Genomic DNA, 23120 nt, shown 5'->3' with positions numbered 1-23120 from the left:
CTTATTTTCACAAGCAATTGTTAAAAAAGTGATCTCTTGGAATCATTTAGGTTTAATTCTTCTTTTCCTTATTTCTTTCAGGCATTACTTTTCAAAGCCAAAGCTACCTAGCTAGTTTTTTTCTTTTTACTGAAAAACATCCTCTTGTATCATCTTTCTAATAATTTGTTCTTAAGTATTGAGCATGCAAAACTTGCTTTCATCTTTCAAAAACAAATTCATTTAAAGGCAGTAGTCTGAAACATCTTACAACATAACAGTTAGTCCTGTATTCCAACTGTCACATTATAAAGAAATTCTTATTTATGTCAAAGCCACAGTGGCACATTTTTCTCTATGTTCACTTACCCAAAATACAAGTGAAGGTATATTTGTAATCAAGGTGTGTAGCATAGTAGGTCATATTAAAGTATTAATGATGCTCTCATCCTAAATTCCAGTCACCTGGAATTCACACCAGTTAATTCACAGTAACACCAGCTCCTTGAGTGTTGTGACTTGTTTAAGAAAGTATTTATCAATAGGACATATATTTCCTAAGAGGTTCAGGACCATGCAGAATTTACAAAGTTTAATATAAGTATACTAAACATTAATATTAAAATTATCTGCAGAGATTCATTAATCTAAAGTAAAAACACATTGAATGGAATACTGACTCGATATTATAATTACTTAACACAGTGAATTGGTTTTCCTTTGATATTTTAACCATTTTAAAATAATCCTGATTTTAAAATTTATTTAAAAAGAAATTTGGGCATACTTTAAATGTTCTGTTCTGTAATGCCAGATGTGTGGGAATGAGTATTTCTGAAAAACATCAAAATTAAAATAGATTGCATAAATCAGAATATCTGAAAAAGTTTTGTGATCTTGAGTTTCCCTGTTTAGTTTAACACTTCATATTATTTTAAAACTAAATTGAATAATAATAGTGTACAAAGTAATTTTTATGAGATGTGTATTTAGATCATTTGAGTCAAAAAAAAAAGATGGAATAATATTTTCATGAAGAACAAGACAGTTAGTAAACTATTTACTCCTCCCTTTTTTTCCTGAGAATAAAAATGACTGTAAGTGTAGTAATTTACCAAAAAACTAATTTTCAATTACTAATAAAATAAACTTTACAGTAATGACAAACAGAAGGGGAAAATATATTTCACATGAATACTAAAATAAGTTTTTGTGAATATATATTGAAATACATGTTTGAAAGTTTGTCAATAAAATTATATCTTAAATGGAATGGTTGGTAGGAACAGATTACACAATAATTGGGATAGTAACTATTTTGGGATTTAAGGAGCAAACTAACCCAAGTATTATTTCTAAGAGTTAAGTCAGTTCTTAAAAGAGAGAAAAGAAATACGTTATGTAGTCTGCAATTACACATACTTTCAAAAAGGGGGGAAAAAAGACCTGCATGGTCTCAAAAGATTGTTTCTTTTTTTTATTGTTCAAATAAAAATGCACTGCATTACATCTGAAATATAAAAAATGTATTTGAAAAATGGTCCTAGTACAGACTTCGAAAACCATGGTATTGTACTTAACAAGCGCAATCCCCAAAACTAAAAAAGGAGCATTCCAATCTACATCCCCATCCCATAGTTTTAAAGTTAAGAAAATATAGGGTTTTCTCTCCTCTTTTTTTAGTAAGACACCCCATCTTAAGAAATTATTTTGTGCATCAATATAACTCATGTGTTGTAATATTGGGTGGTATCTGTTACCTAGCAGGATTATTTTAATTAGAAAATAACCCTAGTTAACACAGAAACAAATTAAGCAAAAAATTATAGGATAGTGGCAAAAGTCATACACGCTTCAATAGTATTACACCCCTTTCTTCTTAGTAAAGTGCTATTTTATCTCATAGCTATATTTATTTGCAGGATCTCATCTAGCTTTTCCTCTAAATTTAGTTATCAATCATAGACAGGTAGAAAAACAAATTTATATATTTTAAGACCACCTCCTAAATTAAAAGATGTAAGTATGTTGTTTACAAACTTCAAGAAATGTTTGAGAAATCTCTTTTTTACTATTCAGGCTACCAGAGTAAAAAAAAAGTCATTTCACTTACTTGAACAGCCAAAGAACCATTTTAATATTGTCAATGTGGGTAATTTATCTGAATTTTAGTTCTGTTTCACCACTGTGAAATTTATGTCTAATTTTAAAGAATCAGATTGACACATACATTACTTGACCTTTATACTCCCTTTCTTTTACATTTCAACCATATTATTTTTCCATATGAGACAGGGTAGGACACATTCTTCTTGGATATGTTATTGTTTATTGATTCAAGTGAACGGAATAGATAAATCCCATTGAGTAGTTTAGTGTGGCCCTGTATCTTACATAAACAGGTTAAATGGAGACTTTATTTTGTAATCTGTGTATTCATGTCTACCATAAACTGTCTTCATGACAAATGCAAAATTTATTTTATTACTTGCCCCAAGTTAGCTGTTGATCCTTTTCACTGATAATATACAAGTGTAGAGAACAAGAAGCCTTTAGAATTGGGGGAGAAAAATACTTTCCACTAAATTACTGAAAATTGGAAATTTTATGTTGACTCTTGATGACTAGAAAGCCAGTGTTAAGAATCAATATTATCCAATATAAAATAGTACACTGAATTGTTTAATAATAAACAGTATATTAAGAGCTTGCATATGCTGACTGGAAACCAGTGGTGGCTTTTAAAATTCTCAGAAAGGCTAACTATTTTATGGTTAGAAGAAACCACAGGTGATGATGTGCTCCATGTCTCTCTAGCAGCCAAAAATCTTTACAAATTATTTCACGATCAGCAAGAGAATTTTACTGGTATTAGTGAGTGGTAAAGGTGAAGAGAGAAGAAAGAGTGAATAGAGAAGTGTGTATTAGTTTTAAAAGTGTGACAAGGTAATAAAAAGACATGGAAAAGCAATAAATGTCTTCTTCTAGCCTTGAGGCAAACGAACTCAAGAGAGAGCAAGATGGGTATTTAAAAAGCCAACGTAGGGAAACATCCACTGATAATGCCCATTGTTTTACTTTGTACTTAAATTACACAGGCAGAAAAGTTATGCTTATTAATAGTTTAATGTATGAAGGAAACATCCAGATTCTGAATATGAAGGTACATATCTCACATTAATTTAAGTCTACATAAAGTAGAGCCTCTATACTGACATATTGAAATTTACTTTCTGCTTAGCCTTTTTCTGTTATGTAAACAATTGTACATTTATTTGCCATTCTAAACCTCCAGGATCAAGTTTACATAATTTTGCTAAATTTCCGTGTTTGCTCAGAAGCAGTTTACAGTACTAAAACCAACCAGCCAAAGAACAGCTTCAACAGAAAGTTATGTCCAAAGGGGAAAAGGGAAAGAAAAAAAAGAAAAATGGTAAGAAAAATGCTAACTAAGGTAAAACGGATGATGATAGGGAATGGGCAGTCACAAATGTTCACAGAAAATAGGTCAGTTAGTAAGTTCTTCTGCAAAAAGCCTACACACTTCGGTCAAGCACATCAGTAGAATGATTTGGGAGCGTAAATTTTGTTTTCGGCCACTTGTGATTTCCTCTGAATGAAAAGGAATTTGCAGGCTAACAAGCTGATCCTCATCAGCCCAGCTGGTTCATATGCACACTGTTCATGTGAGGTGCCCAGGGTCCAGTCCACACCTACAAATAGAACACACATTTGATTAAACACGTATTTAACACATATTTGATTAAAACAAAACTCTGAAAACTAATGAAGTGCTCTTAGTATTTATGGACTAATAGCTAAATCTCATTTAATTTGCAACATACTTGGAAACAATAAGAAAAGCAACGCTAAACCACTTTTGTCTGTTGTTTCCTTGCCTCTTACCCTCAAACAGGATCTATCTTTTTTTTTTTTTAAACCATTACCTCAGTACATAAAGATTGATGACTGTGGAAGGAAAATGAGTCAAAAGTATTAAATATACATCAAAATAAGCTACAATATACAAACATGTTTATGAATTTGAAGTTATAATTATACAATGTTTCGACACTTATTTAGTAAATAACCTCTAGATGGCCCTTTTCACAATACTAGTAAATTCTGATATATAAAATTACATTATAGCACTTTGCAATTTAAAATCTTTTACTTTCCATTTGCTGCCCAATGAAATATACCATGGCTTTCATAATTTTGGCCCTAAACCACTGCCTTTGGTAGCAGCATTTTCTACATCACTCTGCTATATTATGTTAAATTTCCCTCAGTTTCCTCAACTGCCCATATTCACCATGCTCTCTCACTACCATGGTTTACTTGTATCATATCTGGCATGGCATCTCATAAACACTAAATAAATGTTCACTGAATGTTCAGCCTTACCGTTTGAGGACCATTATTTTCTGTGGAGTTTGAAACCATCTTTATCAGGGAGTTCCAAGAGGGGTCTGCAGCATGAGGGCCATTAAATATGGGTCCTCCAGCACCATCAGGAATAGGTGCCACTGGAGGAATCATTGCATTCCCATACACAGAAAAAGGCATACCCTTAAAAAAGGAGGAAACAAAGATTATACACATTCAACTCACTGCTTACTTTTTCCAATATAATCAATAGCCTTAAAATTGATATTTGAAACTTCTCTCATTTTGGAAAAGTAATCTAGGAAATCTAAAAACTATTTTCCATTATATGATTTCTTCTTGCATTAGATGATGCATAAGCCTACTACATCCAAAATATTTTGTCAAAAAACATTTCTCTACACAACTGAGACAAAATCAGGACTTGTAAATATTTATACTTTAGCCAGATTTGGACCTATAATTGTAGGCCAAGCCCCAGCATCACTTCACAAACACTTAGCCACTTGAAAATGAAATAAAACTAGTAAGAAAAATATTTAGAAAGAATGAAAATGCTTATTTAAAATTACCATTACCCCAACTTTAGGAAAGTCCATGTATCCTGCAGGAACATGCTGATGGAATGTACCAGAAGGAGTTACAATTCCTGTACTCTCTCGCTCCATTGCTTGATGCTGTGAAAACACTCCTGGATCAGACATTGGCCTATGAATCATTGGATTTCCCATTCCAGGGTTACACCAGTCTACTTTGTCTGAGGGAAAAATGAAGACGCAGAAAAAAATAATTGGTGAAATTTAAAATCAGAAAACAACAAAATAAAATATTTTATGTATTTCTACTTAATATTTTCCACATTGACTTGTGCATGCCTTTGAAATCATGACCTACTTTTATATATTTACTGCAGTATTTCCATGTTTGTAAATAGTGATAAAATACCCTAATAAAGTAACCAAAACATTTTATGTTACAAAAGAAAAGAAAAAAAGCTAAGATAAAACCTAAAGAGCCCCAAAGGAAATATCAACATCTCCATAATATGAAATGAAGAAAAGAATATGCTTACATTAGACTATTTTCAAAAGGCAACAATAAATTCAAAGAGAAGTTGCATGGGTGCAATAAATGTTCTGAACTCTCAACTAAAAATGATTAGTCAAAGCAAAGAAATATGAATGCCCATCATTTAAGAATGACTATGGATGTGAAACACTGCTCACAATATTTTGGTTAAATACATAAACTTAATTTCCTATAAGCAGGATAGAGTATCATACCTTGATTGCCACCAATCCCTTCAAAGGACCAGATGCCACTATGCCCTACAGATGTGGACAAGTTACTCCCAATAACAGATGGAGCTGAAGTTCCAGTTTGCCTGATACGTGCAGAACGTTCAGTCCCAATAGGGACTGGAACTTTTCTGTCCTGAGAGACATTGCTGGGCTTTTCTGACCCTAAAGGTACTGCTGATGGGGCAGGAGAAGGTGCACGAACTCCGGAGGACACTGACTGTGCAGGAGAATCTAGAGAAAAGAGAGTCTGAATTAGTATACACGTCATCTATACAGCATGTAATTTTGTAAAACCAAATCTTAAATTCTAAAGACACCTTAAATATGCATTCTGAGGAAGAATGACATATGAAAATAATGCTTAAATAATAAATTATGCATATTAAAATTTGGTTAAAGTTCCATGACTTTGGAGTCATTTTTTAATCTGGCTCCCAATTTTTTCATTTAGTTATGTGATAGAATGTGAAGATGTGAATGCTGCAACTACACATGTAATAAACCATTAAACTAATACTGAAATGAATTAACTCTTGACACTGAGTAAAATATAACAGCAGACCAATGAGAAGACAATGTTTAAATTAAAAAAACAAACAACAAAAAAAGAAAACAGAAAAACAAACAAACAGCAACAACAAAATGAAGGTGGGGAAAATCATGCCTGTATTGGAAATTCCAAAACTGTATTCCTTGAGAATACTTGTCCCTTGATGTGTTATGATGAAAAAATAAAGGGATTCGGATATCTAACAAATCTGGAAAAGCTACTTGAAGGAAAAAAATAAGTTTCTTTAAATTAGGACTTCACAGAACCTTAATATGCTTATAAAATACTGACAGAAGACTATGCCTTATTACCCAACTTTGCTTTATTGTATTTTGTGTGTGTGTGTGTGTGGCTGTATTTATCCAAAGGGATTTAGGTAGTTAATAAATTTGCAAAATCAATCTATCTATCAATCAATCAAACGATCAATCTATCTATATCCACACACACACACACACACACACACACACAGTGCTTCCATTTACCGAGGTACTTTTCAGGAAATATGGAAGACAAAGAAAAATTCAGTAAATTGTTAGCCTGAATAAGTTTTTAAAAAGATTTCTTTATATAATGGAATTCCAAAAATATGTATACAAGTGGACACTTTGGTCAATGTTGCTTAAGCAGTAGTTCGCTGTAATCAGAAGTGTCTGGACGCTGATGGTAACCACTTTGAACACCTCTTGTAATTGCAGAAGTCAAAAGTGATTCATTTTTTGTTATCGGTATATGTTGAGTTATTACAATTTTAATACAGTTTTCCTTTATTAAAATGTGTATACATTTTTTGGTACCCTCTGCATATTTAGAATCATATGGAACTGGAAAGTGCCATGGAAATCAATTCCATCTTACCAGTGCTTACAGAGGTCTATTTTGGTTAAATTGATAGTACCATCTATCAGTGAGTTGTAGTGACTATTAACTAAAAAGAATGAATGTGAAAATACTTCATAAGTTATAATTTATTATATGGATATTTGTATTATTGGGGAACAAAAAGATGAAACACGGGCTTATTATCTATAAAAGTAAACCAAGAAATCTATTACCCTCTAATGAAAACTTAAAATATATCTCCTGTGGTCGTGGATCCACTAGCTAACTTGACAACATTTAGTTTAACACATCATAAGATAATAAAAAAGCTGTATATATGTCTTTAAAGCAATTATAAATATTTCAAAATTCACCTTATAATTACACTGGTATGAAAGGGAATTCTAGAAAAAGTGGTGGTGGCGGCAGCACAGGTTTTGATTTTTTCCTAACCCTCCCATCAAAACAAAGCCACTAAGTTAGCAAAGCCAAAAACCCATGGATTACATCTATAAAAAAAATAACAGACAAGGTATCCAAATGAAACCAAAGATGTAAGTGAATGGGGACAAATCACCCACAGCTATAACACTCACAGGTATCAGCATTTGTGTGGAAGGAAGCAATTCTCCAGACCTAAGAACAAGAGATAAGAGAACTGCAAAACAGTCAAAGGTACTCAAAGGAAAGCAGGACCGGCCAATATGAGAATAGCAAGTGAAACTGGGAGAGGTCTGCCTACCCATGGGTGATTGGAAGGGATTCACAATAAAGTCTAAAGAAGCTGGAGCAACATCAGCCACCCTGTGAACTCTCTAAAGTACCTGCTGAAGCTTCTTTCCAGGATAAAGAGCCACAGTGATAAGAAACTTCTAGAACAGATTAAAACTAAGCAGGAAAGGGACAACAGAAGCAAAGAGAAGATCCAGTCAAGAGTAGGGCAGACTAGGTAGGGGTGGGTAAGTGGATCAGAAATGAAGCCAGCAGATTTAATAAAGTACAAGGCCATATTTTTGCACACTTTTCTAAAAAAGGGAATTCTAGAGCCTTTAAGCTAGAAAAGATATTCTGATCCACTTATCCCTTCTATAAGTTCAGGAAACTCATTTCATTTAAAACTGCAAAACAGAATAGAACTGCAGTCGAATTCCATACAAAGCTATTGTATGAACTAAAAGAGATATGGACCCATAACATTGTATAGACAATAAAAGCCTGCCAGAAAGTAAGCTATATCCTAATATTCCAAAAGCACATCAGAAAGAAGAAACTATAACCAGAATTCCAAAGTGAGCTAAAATAAAGAAAAAGGAATGAAAGAACAGCATAATTCAGATTTAGTAAAACTGGAAACAAGATGACAAAACTCAGGAACGTACTAGAAATGAAAGAAGGAAAAAAAATGAAAGAAAAGACTAAATTGAACTACAAGGAACACAGGATATTGTAAACACAAGGGATAAAGTTTTGTTTATTGTTTTTCAAACTACATATTCAAAGAGCACAATTACAAACCTGAGAAAAATCAACTCAGAACAACTAAGACCAAGACACAGTCAGGTGGGAAACAAGGATGGAAGGCAGGAAGAACTGACGGAAGGACAGATGCATGAATCCCACATGCCCCTGGATTACTCCTTGGGAGCCTGCCTTAACCTGTGTCAGATCTAGCTGGTTTCTCTTTCCTTTCCTGTATCCTTCCAAAAACGAAAGCAAAGCAAAGTAATAGCAACCCTCCACATTCTGCTTAAATGAACAGAATAACTAGGCTTGCCTGCTGGCCTGCCCCATTTAAGAGATTTGCCCTCTTCACATATTCTGCCACCTCACTAGTCATAGTTTTTAATCACATGACTGTTTTCTGCTTCTTCCCTGCAGGCTTACTAGCTTAACAACAACCCTCTGAGTGAAGAATGATCCATTTCCGGCTAGCCAGCAATCTAGGATTGACATGGCCTCACTTGAACATGAGTTGAGCCAATCATATTCCTCACTGAGGAAGGTGCAATTGATAAACAAAGACAAACTGGTCTAATTAACTATGAATTGAATCTTTGAGGACCATATACAAGATGAGATTATGAAAAAGCCTAGGTGTAAATAAACAAGAGACTCATAAGAAACAGAACATGAGTGAGACCATAAATCCTCAAAGATAGATGAAGAGCATAGCTGTCCCAAATCCTGAGGGTTCTGAAGATGTCCCTGCAGAGTCTTAAAGTAAACACTATTTTCCTTGAGATTCCTTGGGTGAGTCTGTATTCCTTACCATGAAAAAGAGCCTATTATAATTTCTTTTCTCATCTCTAATTATTATAATTTCTTTAATTAGAAAAAAAATTCAATTCAGAGCCATGTTATTTTAAAATATGCCAGCTTATATACTGGGGGGAAAAACAGGTTTTAGAAATTTTGTGGGACCTTCTACAATTTGGGGAACTTACAAAAAAAGAAGACTAAATTACAAATAAAAAATTAGGTACATGTCCTTGGTAGAGCCCCTCGAAAATGAGACACTGAAACTTAAGCTTCACTGGCTTCATGGTAAATCCACTTCAGTTTTGAAATGACAACAGGTCCCGAATTCAAACTGAAAGAGCAATGTGACTTACAAATCAAACAAGTGATCGTGCAGGAAAATTACACGGTATTTCTTCATGTTTCACTTCAGTTTACTAAACTACAGTAGATCATGAGATGAATGTGGTTGGTTATAACTAGCATTAAAACAATGTTTAAGGTTAAGGAAAACAGAATAGAAAATACCGGTGTGTAAAATACATTGTATGGATTACGTATTATTTTGTAAATACATTATTTCAACTATACACACACACGGACATGTGTAATGAATGTAAAACTAGCTTTCTCCTTTCAAAATTCTAAAGCTTTTTCATTGCTTTTTGATTTGACAACATTTTTATAAGATTGACTGTCAAAATGGCCCATTCACTAAATTTGCCAAGGACTGAAACTCAGATCAGAGCGAGTGATCAGCAATCAGTGCACGGACTGGTTGGCTGTTGGCAGGATGGACTTAGCAGTTTGGGTCAAGGCCTCAGGTGATCTCTGCCCACCTTGTATGCACAAAGTTCTCAGCACTAATTTGTTGCTCTGGGACTTCAAAAAAAGGTTCTTTGCTTTATTTTTATTTTTTAAGGAAGAAAGCAGTGTTCCCCACATCCCAACTTAATTTTCCAGGGTCCTAATATCATGTCCTACTCCTAACAGAGGAGGAGAAAGAAGGAGCGGAATATGGAAAAATGTGATAGAACCTGTTCAAGTACATAAAACCAGATAAATATATTGTGCAGTTAGTTCTACAACATAATACAAAATGACAACTTTTTAAGAAAAATATCTAAATAAATACTAAAACAAAATTTTAAAAGACTACTATAAACAACCCAAAATACCAAATTACATCCATGTGAACAGACTATTGAGAGAAGAGTTGGAAGTAAGACAAAACAAACTAAATGGTCATTAAAAAGCAACAATATTTAGATTTAAATTAGGCAAGGAAGATGCAAACTAGTTAAAAATTCAGTATTAGAGGTGAAAGTCTGAGTCAATCACTCTAATAGTTGCAAAATGACAACTCTGTTATTCCTTGTACATTTATGAGCTGTCACTATACTGTAAGGAAGACTGTTCCCCTCTGCGTTTTAAGATTTTATTTATAATCACATTGGACTCATGGATTCTTGCTTTATCCAGTGAGCTGCCAGTATTCATTTTGGTGGTCAAATTGTCCTGGATTTGGCCAATGGGAGCCTCTTCAAGCTACCTCCTCTGTCCTGACATGTCCCCATCATTCTGAGTACTTAAATTACTTTCTGACACTGTAAGACTTTGCAGGCTCCCCTTACACTTCTTCTGTCCTAGCTCTTAAGTCAGCTGTTTCTCCTAGAAGCTCTAGCTTCTTTTAGTGGACAAAAATATTTAACAGAAAGATCTGAACAATGGATGTGCTCACTGCTACCAAAGAGTCATTGCTGCTAGGCTCTTTCAGTAGACAGAGCTGGGGGGGTGGGGGCGGGTAGACAGTAATTTTATATGATTCCATCCAATAGATATGTAATTGAAAAGTTGTAAGTTCACATTGATTGATTCTCTCTTTAATTCCAATCCAGTTCCATATGTTTTTCCTTGTCTCACCCCATTCCATATTTCTGTCTTCTCACAGCGAGAACCCTATATTATAACATCATCAAAATTTTATTTATTCATTTGCTCAATCCCATAGTATATTCCACATAGTTTTAGAATTGTTTATCAATAATACGTATTACTAAAAAAACAAATGTCCTAAGTAGAACTGAAGATTTATATGAAGTCTATTTGTATTTTGACTGAAAGTTACATTATTTTCTTATATTGGTACATTATTTTCACACTTCTTACAACATTTCTGGCATATTTCTATCATAATCACTGAATTATTTCTTAAACCGTTTCTTCTCATTTAAGGATATCTGTGCAATGATAATTAATATTCTTTCTATGTGAAGGTCCTCATTATTTGACAAACACAAGAAAAACTATACAACATGTAAATTCACTATAGGGAACAACTTACTTCAAGCTTTAACTGACAATATACTTTGATATGCATCTCTCAAATATTTTTTTTCCCCACTCTTTTATTCAGTTAATTGGGCTCTATTACCTGGGTTCTAGCACTGTTAGAAGACTTTCATAGTTTAAAAATGAATTATTATAATTTCCTTAAGGAGAAAGTAATTTGATGTCTTTCTCCCCACACACAAAAAATTGAAAAAACACAAACATAAAAACCCAATAACTTTATACTACAGAATTCTCTTAATGTGAGTCAAATTCCCTGTTTATGACTGATCTTCCTTAGTGAAAAATCTAATCAGTGCCTCCAAAGTCCGATTACAGCTAAAAACGCCATCTGATAATGTGAAACAATTGTGCTGTTTATGTAGTAAATGAGAGTCAAAGGTGGACAAAAAGCACGTAATACTTTACACTTTGTTAAAAATCTTTCTCCTTGGTAGTTGTATTCTCAAATAAAATGAAAAGTCAATATAACTCAATAGGCAGTACATTATTAATTTTTTTCTCAAAAAAATGATCCCTCTTAGAAATAAACGTCAATAAAATATTCCAGGTTTGATATAACTGAGGTTGATTTCAGTAATTTAAAAACCTGGAAATGTTATTGAAATTATTCCTGGTTTCACAGACTGCCATGAATACAAATACAATTTTATAGTATTAAAATTATAAGATTTGAAAGTTAAAAATTCTAAGCTTTGAAAAACTTAAATCTTTTTTATTTTAAGGGAACACATGCAAACTCTTCTTATGGAATCACAGTGCATATCACTCACCACTTGATGCTGATGAACATGGGGTCAACAAACTAAGTGGGGAAAAATGTTGTCTGTTAAAGTTCGCAGCGGCAGGTGCTCCTCCAAGGGGGGCCCCAGGTCCATACATCTGACCTCCTGAAAGGTTTGAGGCAAAGTTTCCCAAATGTGTAGAAGAAGGTGTTACAGAACCATATGGCGAGTCCATATTGACAATACCTGTAATGCAGAAGATAGTCATGATTTATTAACAGTTACCCCACCCCTAGGAGAAACAATTGGAAAAACTTAAAATTCCAAGAAGTCCTGACTATATCCAAAACGATTTCAGATTAAAAAAGTCTCCTTGCTTACTTCTTCCAGCCCACTGACTCATCATTTCCACCTTTATTCTATAGATAATTATTATCAAGGAAACTATAACTTTAATATTTAGTATTTTATTAAGTATTATAGAATATATGTAGATTTTATGTCAATATTGGAATTTAAATAGGTTTAATGGTCAAGGAGTTGTATAAAAATTTTATCTTTAAAAAACTTAGAGGGGAGAGAAGGGTAAGCGCAGATTTTTAAAAGACTGAAAATACTCTGCATGATACTATAATGGTGGATACATTACCACTGTACATTTGTTCAAACCCACAGAATGTACAAGAGTGAACCCTAATGTAAACCATGGACTTTGATAAGGGTGTGTTATGTAGGTTCATCAATTGTAACAATGTACCCCGCTGATGGGGGATATTTATGGGGGAGGCTACACCCATGTGGGGACAGGGGCATATGTACTTTTCTCTCAATTTTGCTGTGAGCCCAAAAGTGCTATAAAAATTAATAAAGTCATAAAAAGAAAACTATAGGGAAAAAAGAAAAGGCTGTAGCTCTACGTCTACACAGGAGAGATCTGATGATCATAACTAATGGCCGTCCTTTCCATGGCCAGCAGTGGGACAATCTGTCACTGAGAGCCTCGCGATGCAATGCAGTGTGACGTGCAGAACATCACCTATCTGATGTTCCTGCCAGAAATGTCTGACCTGAATGTAATCATGGATTGAAGAAACAGATGAATCTGAAATGTGGGCCATTCTTCAGGACAACTAGACTATTCAAAGGATTCAATTTCAAGAAGAAGCAAGGTTATAAGATGTTTTAGACTGGGGGAGACCAAAGAGACATAACAGCCAATAGTAATGTGTGAACCTTGATTTGATCTTGGATCAAAAAAAAAAGAAAGAAAATGAAAAAAGAAACACATAGGCATAAAGGGTATATTTGGGATGATGGTACTGTAAATTGGATGCTATTACTGAATTAATGTTAATTTTCTAGGTTGTAGTAATATAGTAGTGTAGCTGAGAAGGCAAACATGCCTGTTTGGACCTGAATCTAGTAAATTCTCTTCCGATGGACTCTCAAGTTAAACTTCCATATAATTTTGGCTCTCATCAACTATATACACCCCAAAACCTCACCTCCCTTATAGAGCTGGTCCTTTTCCTATATCTTTCCACAAAATAAGAGTTTATTTCTTTTTTTCTCTAAATCTTAATTTTGGTCTTTCTCAACACATTACCTAGATTTCACATTTTTTGAAAAGTGAAGTATTATTATTGAACTCCAACTATTATAAAAATCACATATAAAAGCATTTCTAATGCATTAGTATATGATGGGCTTTTACAACCAAATTATAGTTTCTATTGTTTTGGTACAGAGAAATTGTTTTTTAAAGTACACATAAATACTTCAATCAACCCCAAGCAAAGAGATATTTACTGTTCATTTCATTGAAATGTAATGTAATGTAAATATAACAAAGAAATATTTACTGTTCATTTACATGTTCATTACACTGTAGTTACATGTTATAGAAATAGGTAAAAATAACTTTCAGTTCCCATTAAACTTAGAAATTTTTTGTCGGAGAATGTCACATCTTTAATAACACAGATCAAGTTGAGAGATGAAAGCAGGGGTAGAGGGAAATGGAGGAAGGTGGTCAAAAGGTACAAATTTCCAGTATAGGATAAGTAAGTACGAGGGATGTAATGTATAACGTGATGACTATAGTTAATATTGCTTTAAAATATATAGAGGGTGCCAAAAACATGTATATACATTATAAGAAAGGAAAAAACTATTAAAATTGTAATACTTAATATATACCAATAACCAAATATGAATACAAGTCACGTTTGATTTCTGCAATTATAAGAGGTGCTCAAAGTGGTTACCATCAGCGTCCAGACTCTTCTGATTATGGCGAACTACTGCTTGAGCGTCTCTTAAAATGTGTAGACATTTTTTTGGCACACCCGCTATATGAAAGTTATCAAGAGAGAGTAAATCCTAAGAGTTCTCATCACAAGGAAAAATACATTTTTTCTTTTTGTGTCGTTTTTCTTTTTATCGTATCGATATGAAATGATGTATGCTAACTAAACTTACTGCAGTAATCAACTCGCAATATATTTAAGTGAAACCATTATGCTGTATGTTTTAAACTTACACAGTGATGTATGTCAATTACACCTCAATAAAACTGGAAAAAATTAATATAAAAACAAATATGGCCAGTTTGACTAAGATAAATCTTTAATTTTATTTCATTTTAATTTAAATAGCACATATGGTTAGTGGCTACCTATCAAACAATGTAACTGTATATTTTTCTCATTATTTTACAAACAAAAAAGGCAATCAGAAATGAAATCAAATTTTAGATCTTTGTCAATTATATTCTATTTGAAATAAAAGCAAAATTTTGATGGTGTTACCTTATTAAATTAAAACACAAGTTTTTTGAGAGAGAAAAATATACCAGATAAAGAAATTTATTTATGGGAAATTCAAGATAAAATCCACTGTAGCTTTAAAAAATATAACACCATACTAAACATAGCTAATAGAACAGCATTTGAGTTAACTAAATACAACAATCTCAGTCCATCTAGCCCAGTCATAGAGTAAAAATATTAGAAAATGACCAAGAGTTTTCACATCCCTTGTGAAAACGAGCAGCTGCAGAATGTCAGAAAATACAAACTTACCTGAGGGGCTTGGAGCAGGTCTCTGTAAAGGTGGTCTAAAACCTGGAGCTTTGGAAGTATCCGACTGATGTAAAGGATCTGAATTTGGCAAATATGAGGATTTTCCTGATAGCATAGATTCTGGTGTTGACTGAGATGAAACAACAGATCCTCCCCAGAAGGCATGAGCAGAAGTAGGGCTGTTTTCAAACAATGTGCTAAAGGGCCCAAATGGTAAGGGCGCAGTGAAATTGGGAGCAATAGGCTTATTTGCTGGATGTACTGAATTTTGACAAGCACTTTGTGTACTTAAGGTCGAAGGTAGCTGGACAGAAGAGGGAACACTGTGAGGTCTTTTAATGTGATTGACACTGAGGACTGCAACAGATGAAGTCTGCACTGGAGCTGGATTCTTGTGAGGGGCAGCTGTGCCATGAGAGGGTGGTCTAATAGCAGGGGTTTCCATTTTAGGAGCAGGCTGAGAGCATCCCATTTGTGTCTGAGGCATAGGGTAAGTCACTGGGGCAGTAGAAGGCACTGCCACTGGAGCAGAACTTGTTGTTGCTAAAGGAGTAACAGTCATCCTCACTTCCGGGGGAGGAACCTGAGACTGCTGAAGAGGTGGTCTTGGCTCCTGAGAAACAGATCCCGGAGGTTGTTGCTGAGTAGAATGAACTGATGAACTCCCAGAAGAACTGCTGCTGTTCGAAGGTCTACTATTTGCTGTTTCTACTACTGGTGGACTACCTGCTTCCTGCTCAGAGGAAGATGCCCCTTTGTTTGGAGATGCTGTTCCACAATCCAAAGGGCTGTTTCTAGAAACCCCTCCTGGCTGGGCTGGTGGTGATGGGGAAGATGGGGATGATACTGAGTAGTGTTCTTTGGCAGTAGGCATAGGGTATGTGGCATTTGTGGGTGCAGTGCTGTTGTTGCTTGCTGTGGTTGTGACTGTTGTGGTGGTGGCATTAGATGTCTTCACAACCGTGACAAAAAGCTGCCTTCTGACGGAAGGTGAACTTGGACTGCCATTTGTAGATGTACCAGGCACCGTTGAAGCTGATGAACTGGTTGTAGTTGTTGGACTTGAAGTTAAAGAACCTGCTGAATTCACCTGAGAACCACTGCTATTCTGATTGCTATGGCGAGGCACCATGTGAGGCTTAGGCGAGTTAGTAGCTCTGGCAGGGCTCAAAGGCCTGACAGGAAAAGGACCCCAAGTGGATTGAGCTGGTGGAAAAGTACCTCCAAAGTGGGTCATGGGCAACCTTGGTGGACGGATCTGCTGGAAAGTCTGAGCAGCAAGCAAAGCATGTGCAAACTGTGGAGGAGGATATGCTAATGGAAGAGAAACTGGAAAACCAGGCCTCACGTTATTCACTGGGTTCTTTATGGTTTTGTGAGTAGATGCAGAAGAAATTGCAGGCACAGTGAGTGCTGTGGCAGTTTGAGATGTTGATGACAGAGCTACAGTCGTCATTTTAATTCCCATTAAGGAACTGTTAGCAGCAGTGGTGGTAGGTGCTGATGACCCTATTTTGGAATTTGCTGAGGAGCTTTTCAAACGATTCTTTGGAATAAGTTCATCAATTTCTTTGTCTGGATCCTTGATCAGAGCATTGATCAACTGAGTTGCTTGTCTTGTTGATTCAGTGCCACCCCTGTAAGTTGACAAAAACAATTAAGTCCAATTTCCCCTACTTTTTAATATGTAAAGCCTAAATTCATTCATGTGTGTGTGTCGTATACACACACACACACAGAGAGCAATAACCAAAGTTAAGCAGCAATTTTCTGACTACTCCCGAAGCATTCTGCAAACAAAGCCACAAACTGTCCTGACATGCCACTCTTTTCACAAAGGAATAGTAAATGATTTATTTTCTAAAAACTCATTTTACTATTGTTTTCTTAGACTACAAAATCATTTTCCTACTGCAAAATACATTTCAGTTATTAAAAAAACCACTTAAAAGCCCACTGAATCCATAATGCTACTATAAAGTTAAACAACTGATCAATACTAATAGCAATCAATATAAGTAAACAAGGAAAATAATACAACTGAGTAAGAAAATAGTTTTTATTTTAAATACTGCTACCTAAGATGAGCCCATGTATGACATATTTATAGTGGTTTCTCTATTAGTAGAATGATTACTATGACTCCTCAGGAATGATGTCTCAAAATGAGAGAGGAATCCTGATAATGCCAACAATGGCCATAAGGTCAAACTCTAGTGTTGGATCTTCAGGAAAATATTTGATTGCTAGGAAAGCCTTATGGAAACCCTAAGGGGGAAATTACTCGTAAAGGGTATCTGCTTCCCTCTTCTCTAGATAAGGCAGGCTGTGACTACAAACCTATCCAGGAGAGGAAAAAACAAGATAGGAGAAAAAGGTAAGTACAAAACAGAGATGGCTGACTGCTCCTTCCTTGTGAGGCAGGCTATGTAACTATCAGCCCTCCTATTTCTTCGAAGGGGCGCCTGTCTTACAACCAAGCTTGTAATTTCTTAGAATATCGTCTTTAAGGGTATTCAGGCACAGATGTATTCAATTCAAGGCAAATACTCACTTCAGGTTTAACTCTTTTGCTGAGCTCATATTCAAAGGATAACAATCTCAGATAACAAAGCTCAAATGTTCACTTAAGAGAAAAATGGAAACCTACTACTTACAATGTGTTCAAGACCCATTCCTTCTTGAAAAGTCTAAGAATTAATTTTTAATAATGTCATATGAACAGTTTATGTAAGGAAAAGATAATCTAAACCTTTGCCACATACACACACACACACACACACACACACACACACAAAATTCCTTTAAAGCCCTTTGAAATACTTCACAAGAGCATATGAATTAGAGAGAGAAAAAATTGTAAAGGTTATCTTTTGAAATTTCCATTTTAAAAAGTATACTATTAAATACGAAGTTCCACTGAAAACTCAAATGCTTATATTTCCTTAAGCTGTAGCGCAATAAAACACAAAGGAAGAAAACATAAGAGACAAAGTTTTGCCTTATTGTTATTATCCGGTCTCCTGTCTTGTCTTTCTGCTTATCAATATCTATGTGTGCACCAGTGAACTCCCGAATAGCATTAATATTACAGCCTCCTCTTCCAATCACTCTGGATATCACGGTTGATGGAACGGATACTTTCTTTGACCTGTTTAAAAGTTGCAAAGATAAATTAAGATAAATCATTAGTCTCAGTGGTTGTGATTAAAATAACTGGAAAGTATTACTAAAATATATTTCTGTAAATACAGAATAAATTATTGTTGAATAAGCCTGTTCTATCCATTCTCACTCTAGGTGATAAAAGACAACTAGGTATGACAGGAGAGAAAGGGGGGTGGGGAGGGGGAGAGAGAGAGAGAGAGAGAGAGAGAGAGAGAGAGAGAGAGAGAGAGAGAGAGAGAAAGCTTTACCATAGCTTCTCATCTCATTGTCAAAGACTTTTTCTTTTTTACTTTCATTCTTCATTAATATCTGTAAAGTATATACTATGTAGACAAGCACTGTGCTAAAGCAAATATTAATGGCAAATAAGACAGACTTGGGTTACTGCCCATATACGAGTATACTGACAATGTAGACACCAAGTTAGAAAATTCCAACACCATGCCATAAGTGTGTTAATACGGTATCATAAATACACAGTGGTTGGAGCATCTAATCTTGCCCAAGGAGTCAAGAATGGCTTATTGTGGGCACATTTGGGTGATTGATTCACATTCTCCTTTTCATTCTCTAATACATAACTGAAAGGATGATATTAAAAATTTATTGTTTCCCTGCATTCTTCTAGAGGCATTAAAAAGATTAGCCACAATTACAGAAACTCAGTAAAAGGATGTTCAGTAGTGTGAGAAAAGAGAAAAGCTCACTGAAATTTAAAAAAAAACACAAAAAACAAAAGCCATCTAACACTTGCAAAATTACATTACAAATTTAAACAATTCAGAATCAGGAAAGGTAGATACAAATTTCTGACAAGTCTAAATTAAAGAATACTTCTAAAAAAATGCAGTATAACTCTCAATAAAGAGAATGAGCCAATATGCTTTAATGAACAAGTAAATTATTTAGGATGATTAAGTATTAAATTAAAATGTTATATTTTTAAAAAGGTAAGGTATGATCCTTGCCCTTTCATATACATCATTAAGTTACTTGATAACTCCTTCCTTAAAGGGAATGAGTCAGTGATCATTATTTTCAAATTAGTTAAGAATTTCTTTGTATACCACAGCATGAAATGCATGTAGAAAACTGAATTACCTTACTTTTGTATAGAGTACTCTGACTTGTGATTTGAATAGTGCGTGTATGTGAGTAAGTTAGTGTGTATGTGTGAGACAAAGACAGAGACAGAGATAAGGACAGCTCTTGTTTCAAATGATAAAAAGTGTAGTTTTTCAATGGAATTTCTGGGACGTTCTTTAAAATAGGTTTTTAAAGATTTATAATGGATCATATCCTTTCTGGGTTTGTGGTATCTTACTTAAACCTTTTAATTTCAGGGATACTGTCTTACTTTTTGACACATACTAGTAAAAATCTCAAGCAAATTATATAAAATAGTTTAGTCCTAAAATCCTTGAAATAAAGGTATCATATAATTTAAAGACAAGAATAGTTTAAAACCAACACTTACTCATTCTTCAAACAGTTACAAGCATGTAGTAGACATTACATACATACTGGGCTCTGAGATTACAAATTTAAACAAAACACAATCACCTTAAAGAATTTAAATTAGTTCTGTACCAAATACAGGAACTATGGAGGTCAAGCAGACACAATAGTCATCTAACCTTTATGTAAAATCTCCCAATTTTAAGAGTAGTAATGTACACTTTTTTTTCCATCTAAAATATGCTGTAGGTTGTCTCTGTTAACCAGATGACTGGTGACTAGGGCCACCAGTTTGCAACCTTCAGAATACTTGGAGAAATTTAACAATAAGGGAGTAAAACATACTTCACTGTATGATAGAATAGAAAGAATAAAAAGAATGAGAAAAACAATCAAATAAATAATTACTCACCTTCTCACAACTTCTTTCCATCCTTCTTCCCTCTTTTGTCCACGTTTAGGACTTGCTACTGTTAACTTCCCATTTGGAGAGGAAAGGGGAGATGGACCAGATTTTGTGCAAGTGGACAGAGAATTACTGGTTACTTCACTGACAGTCTCTGACAATCTTTAACAGAGGGAAGAAAAGTACGTTAAATATAGAACAGATGTAGAATTTTTAAATGATAAAGACAACCTATTACATAATTTTTTTTTTTAGAATATAGTAAACAAATGAAGAACTTATTTTTCACTTTCCGATACTTAGTATAACACGAAGAGCCAATTTTTAAGAAGATACTATCTAGAGGTCAAATTTAATGAAGTTGAATCACAATAATAATCCCTGAGAAACCATGATCAGTATTTTTCATGGGCTAAGTTTAACAACCAAAATGAATTAATTGCATAGTAAAAATAATTTTATCTCTCATTAATACAAAATCTAAAAAGCAGCTTATTCTTCAAAGGAAATGAAATTGTTCCTTGTTTAGCACAAAGGCAAATCCTTATTCTGTCAGTTGTTAATGTGCTTGTTTACCAAAAAAGTTCAGCAACAAAATGTTTCATGACACTATAAATCGTAAAAGTGAAAATTTGAACTAACTTTATTGAAGCCTTGCCAGAAACAGATTTTCTCTCCTCCTTTGGAAAGGTAACCAGAACTGATGGCTGCTTTTTGTTGGTCACAGTAGTAGTGACCACAGCAGGTGAATGATTGTCACTCTTTCGGCTGCTGTTGCTGTTACTACTTTCATCACTGCAGCTGGAAATCCTCATGTTATCACTGTCCCCACTCTCGCTGGTACTGCTGCTCTTGGATTCTCCGTTCACCTTCTCTGGCTGACTGTATGAGATTGGTAGTGGATCATCAAATATAATTTGAACATTTTCTGGAGTAATTTTATTTTTCCTGTTTTTCCTCTTGGAACTGGTTGTAGTTATGGTATTATTTCTTTTACCATGGGAACCTGCCAAAGTTGTCCAGGTTGCAGATATACCTATGGTAGTAGTGGTTGTGGCACTTGGAGGCTCTGTCAAGACTTCAGGCTCATCTGTAAAAGTAGCAATACTGAATTAGCAAGTTCTAAGTTTTCCCAGAATATATTTCGCTTTAAGCACTACAGAAAAATAAACCCAGAAGTTACTCTGCTATTGTTAGACATAAAGTCACCAGTCATTCCAGCACTCACTAGTAATGAGATGGATATGAATGATCTATTCTCTGCCCTTAACTCCTAAACAATGCATAGTAGGCAGTTGTAAGGAGTATTTTGGGGACAATTTGGTAAATATGAATATATACTGCACATTACATATTTTATAAAATTAAGTTTCTTGGGTATAATAAGGTTACTGTTATGTAAAATAATGTTCTTTTTCTGGGAAATACATACTCAAGTATTTAGAGGTGATTTCGCATGATGCGTACAGCTTACATGCAAACTGTTCAAAAAAGAGAAAGGAAAAAAGATAAACAAAACAAGTGTTCCTTAATGTTGTAAGAATCCAGGTGACTTTCAGGTGTTCATCATGCTAATCCTTAAACTTTTCTGTAGTTCTATTTTCAAAATAAAAGGTGGGAGGATGGAGAAATTCACACACACACACACACACACACACACACACACACACACAGCATACATAGTTGATGGTTTAGTGGCAATGGTTTCTCATGATATCCTCATCTTAAATAATTTTTCAGTTAGAAACTTGTTGAAAATAATTCCCTCATTTGAGAAAAATCTGAATATGGTCTGGAATGTAGATAACATATCAAATTAATGTTAATTTTTTTTAGGTATTGTGATTATGTAAGCAAAATGTCACTCTTTGGATGTGTGTTGAAGTTTTACAGGTGCAATGTCAGGATGTCTGAAACTTACTTTCAGATGGCTTAGAAAAAACATGTATACATATTTAAAGAGAAAAAGATGAAGTAAATATGGTAAAATGTTTATTTTTAAAATCTAGGTGAAGTGTATTCAGGTGTTGGTTTTTATCGTTCTTTCAACTTGTCTATAAGTTTTAAATTCTTCATAATAAAAAGCTGGGGAAAAGTCGAATGAAAGTAGCATATAAATAATTTAAGAGCTTAATAACTTAGAAATCTATTTTTATCTTGTTATTGATATTTTAGAAAACATAATTTCCAATAGAATGTATTATCTGAAACAAATCAGATGGTATTTTAGAGAAAATACCTTCAACTTTATGCTTTTCTTTTTCTTGAGCAGCTTGGAGTTCAAAGTTCTCTTTATTTTTGGCCTCAATTTCTTCTAGTTTTCTTCTCTGTTCCTCCTTTTTCTTTCTTCTCTTTTCCTTTCTCTTTTCTCTTTTGGCAGCCAAAGCCAGCCTCCGGCTTTCTTCTCTTAACTGTTAAAGGGTCAATAAAACAGAACTATAACACTAGAATTACCATGGTAAATGTTGTCAGACAATATCATTTTATCATAAGGGAACTATGATACCAGAAAATTCAAAGTCATATAGTTCAATTCATTGTTTGATCAAGATCATATTCAAATCACTGTAAAGAGAAAATAGTATTTTAAACGGTCAATATCAAAATAATGATAAAAAATCTAATTTAAAATGGATGAGTGATAAAGAC

General features: G+C 34.2%; 1 protein-coding gene across 11 annotated transcripts in view; it reads right to left on the bottom strand.

Annotated features, from left to right (window-relative positions):
* Nucleotides 1–3086: 3086 nt before the first annotated feature.
* ANKRD17 (ankyrin repeat domain 17) overlaps nucleotides 3087–23120 on the bottom strand; it is a 152346-nt gene continuing 132312 nt past the window's right edge. For 8 of the 11 annotated variants that reach the window (XM_074324470.1, XM_074324465.1, XM_074324469.1 and 5 more), the window contains 10 exons: nucleotides 22711–22882; nucleotides 21114–21561; nucleotides 20478–20633; nucleotides 18441–18590; nucleotides 15440–17076; nucleotides 12405–12602; nucleotides 5652–5900; nucleotides 4941–5125; nucleotides 4387–4551; nucleotides 3496–3692 (listed from right to left, as the gene is read on the bottom strand). In XM_074324470.1, coding sequence (XP_074180571.1) covers nucleotides 3633–3692; nucleotides 4387–4551; nucleotides 4941–5125; nucleotides 5652–5900; nucleotides 12405–12602; nucleotides 15440–17076; nucleotides 18441–18590; nucleotides 20478–20633; nucleotides 21114–21561; nucleotides 22711–22882 — 3420 coding nt within the window. In that variant the 3' untranslated portion in view covers nucleotides 3496–3632. Of the gene's footprint in view, nucleotides 3693–4386; nucleotides 4552–4940; nucleotides 5126–5651; nucleotides 5901–12404; nucleotides 12603–15439; nucleotides 17077–18440; nucleotides 18591–20477; nucleotides 20634–21113; nucleotides 21562–22710; nucleotides 22883–23120 lie in introns of all 11 variants that reach the window. The other 3 variants (XM_019720875.2, XM_019720898.2, XM_019720882.2) reach the window with 1 other exon arrangement.

Source organism: Rhinolophus sinicus, linkage group LG02 (genome assembly GCF_036562045.2).
Source record: "Rhinolophus sinicus isolate RSC01 linkage group LG02, ASM3656204v1, whole genome shotgun sequence".
Classification (NCBI taxonomy): domain Eukaryota; kingdom Metazoa; phylum Chordata; class Mammalia; order Chiroptera; family Rhinolophidae; genus Rhinolophus; species Rhinolophus sinicus.
Note: the sequence above shows the minus strand (reverse complement) of the source record. Positions and strands in the feature narration are given on the sequence as shown.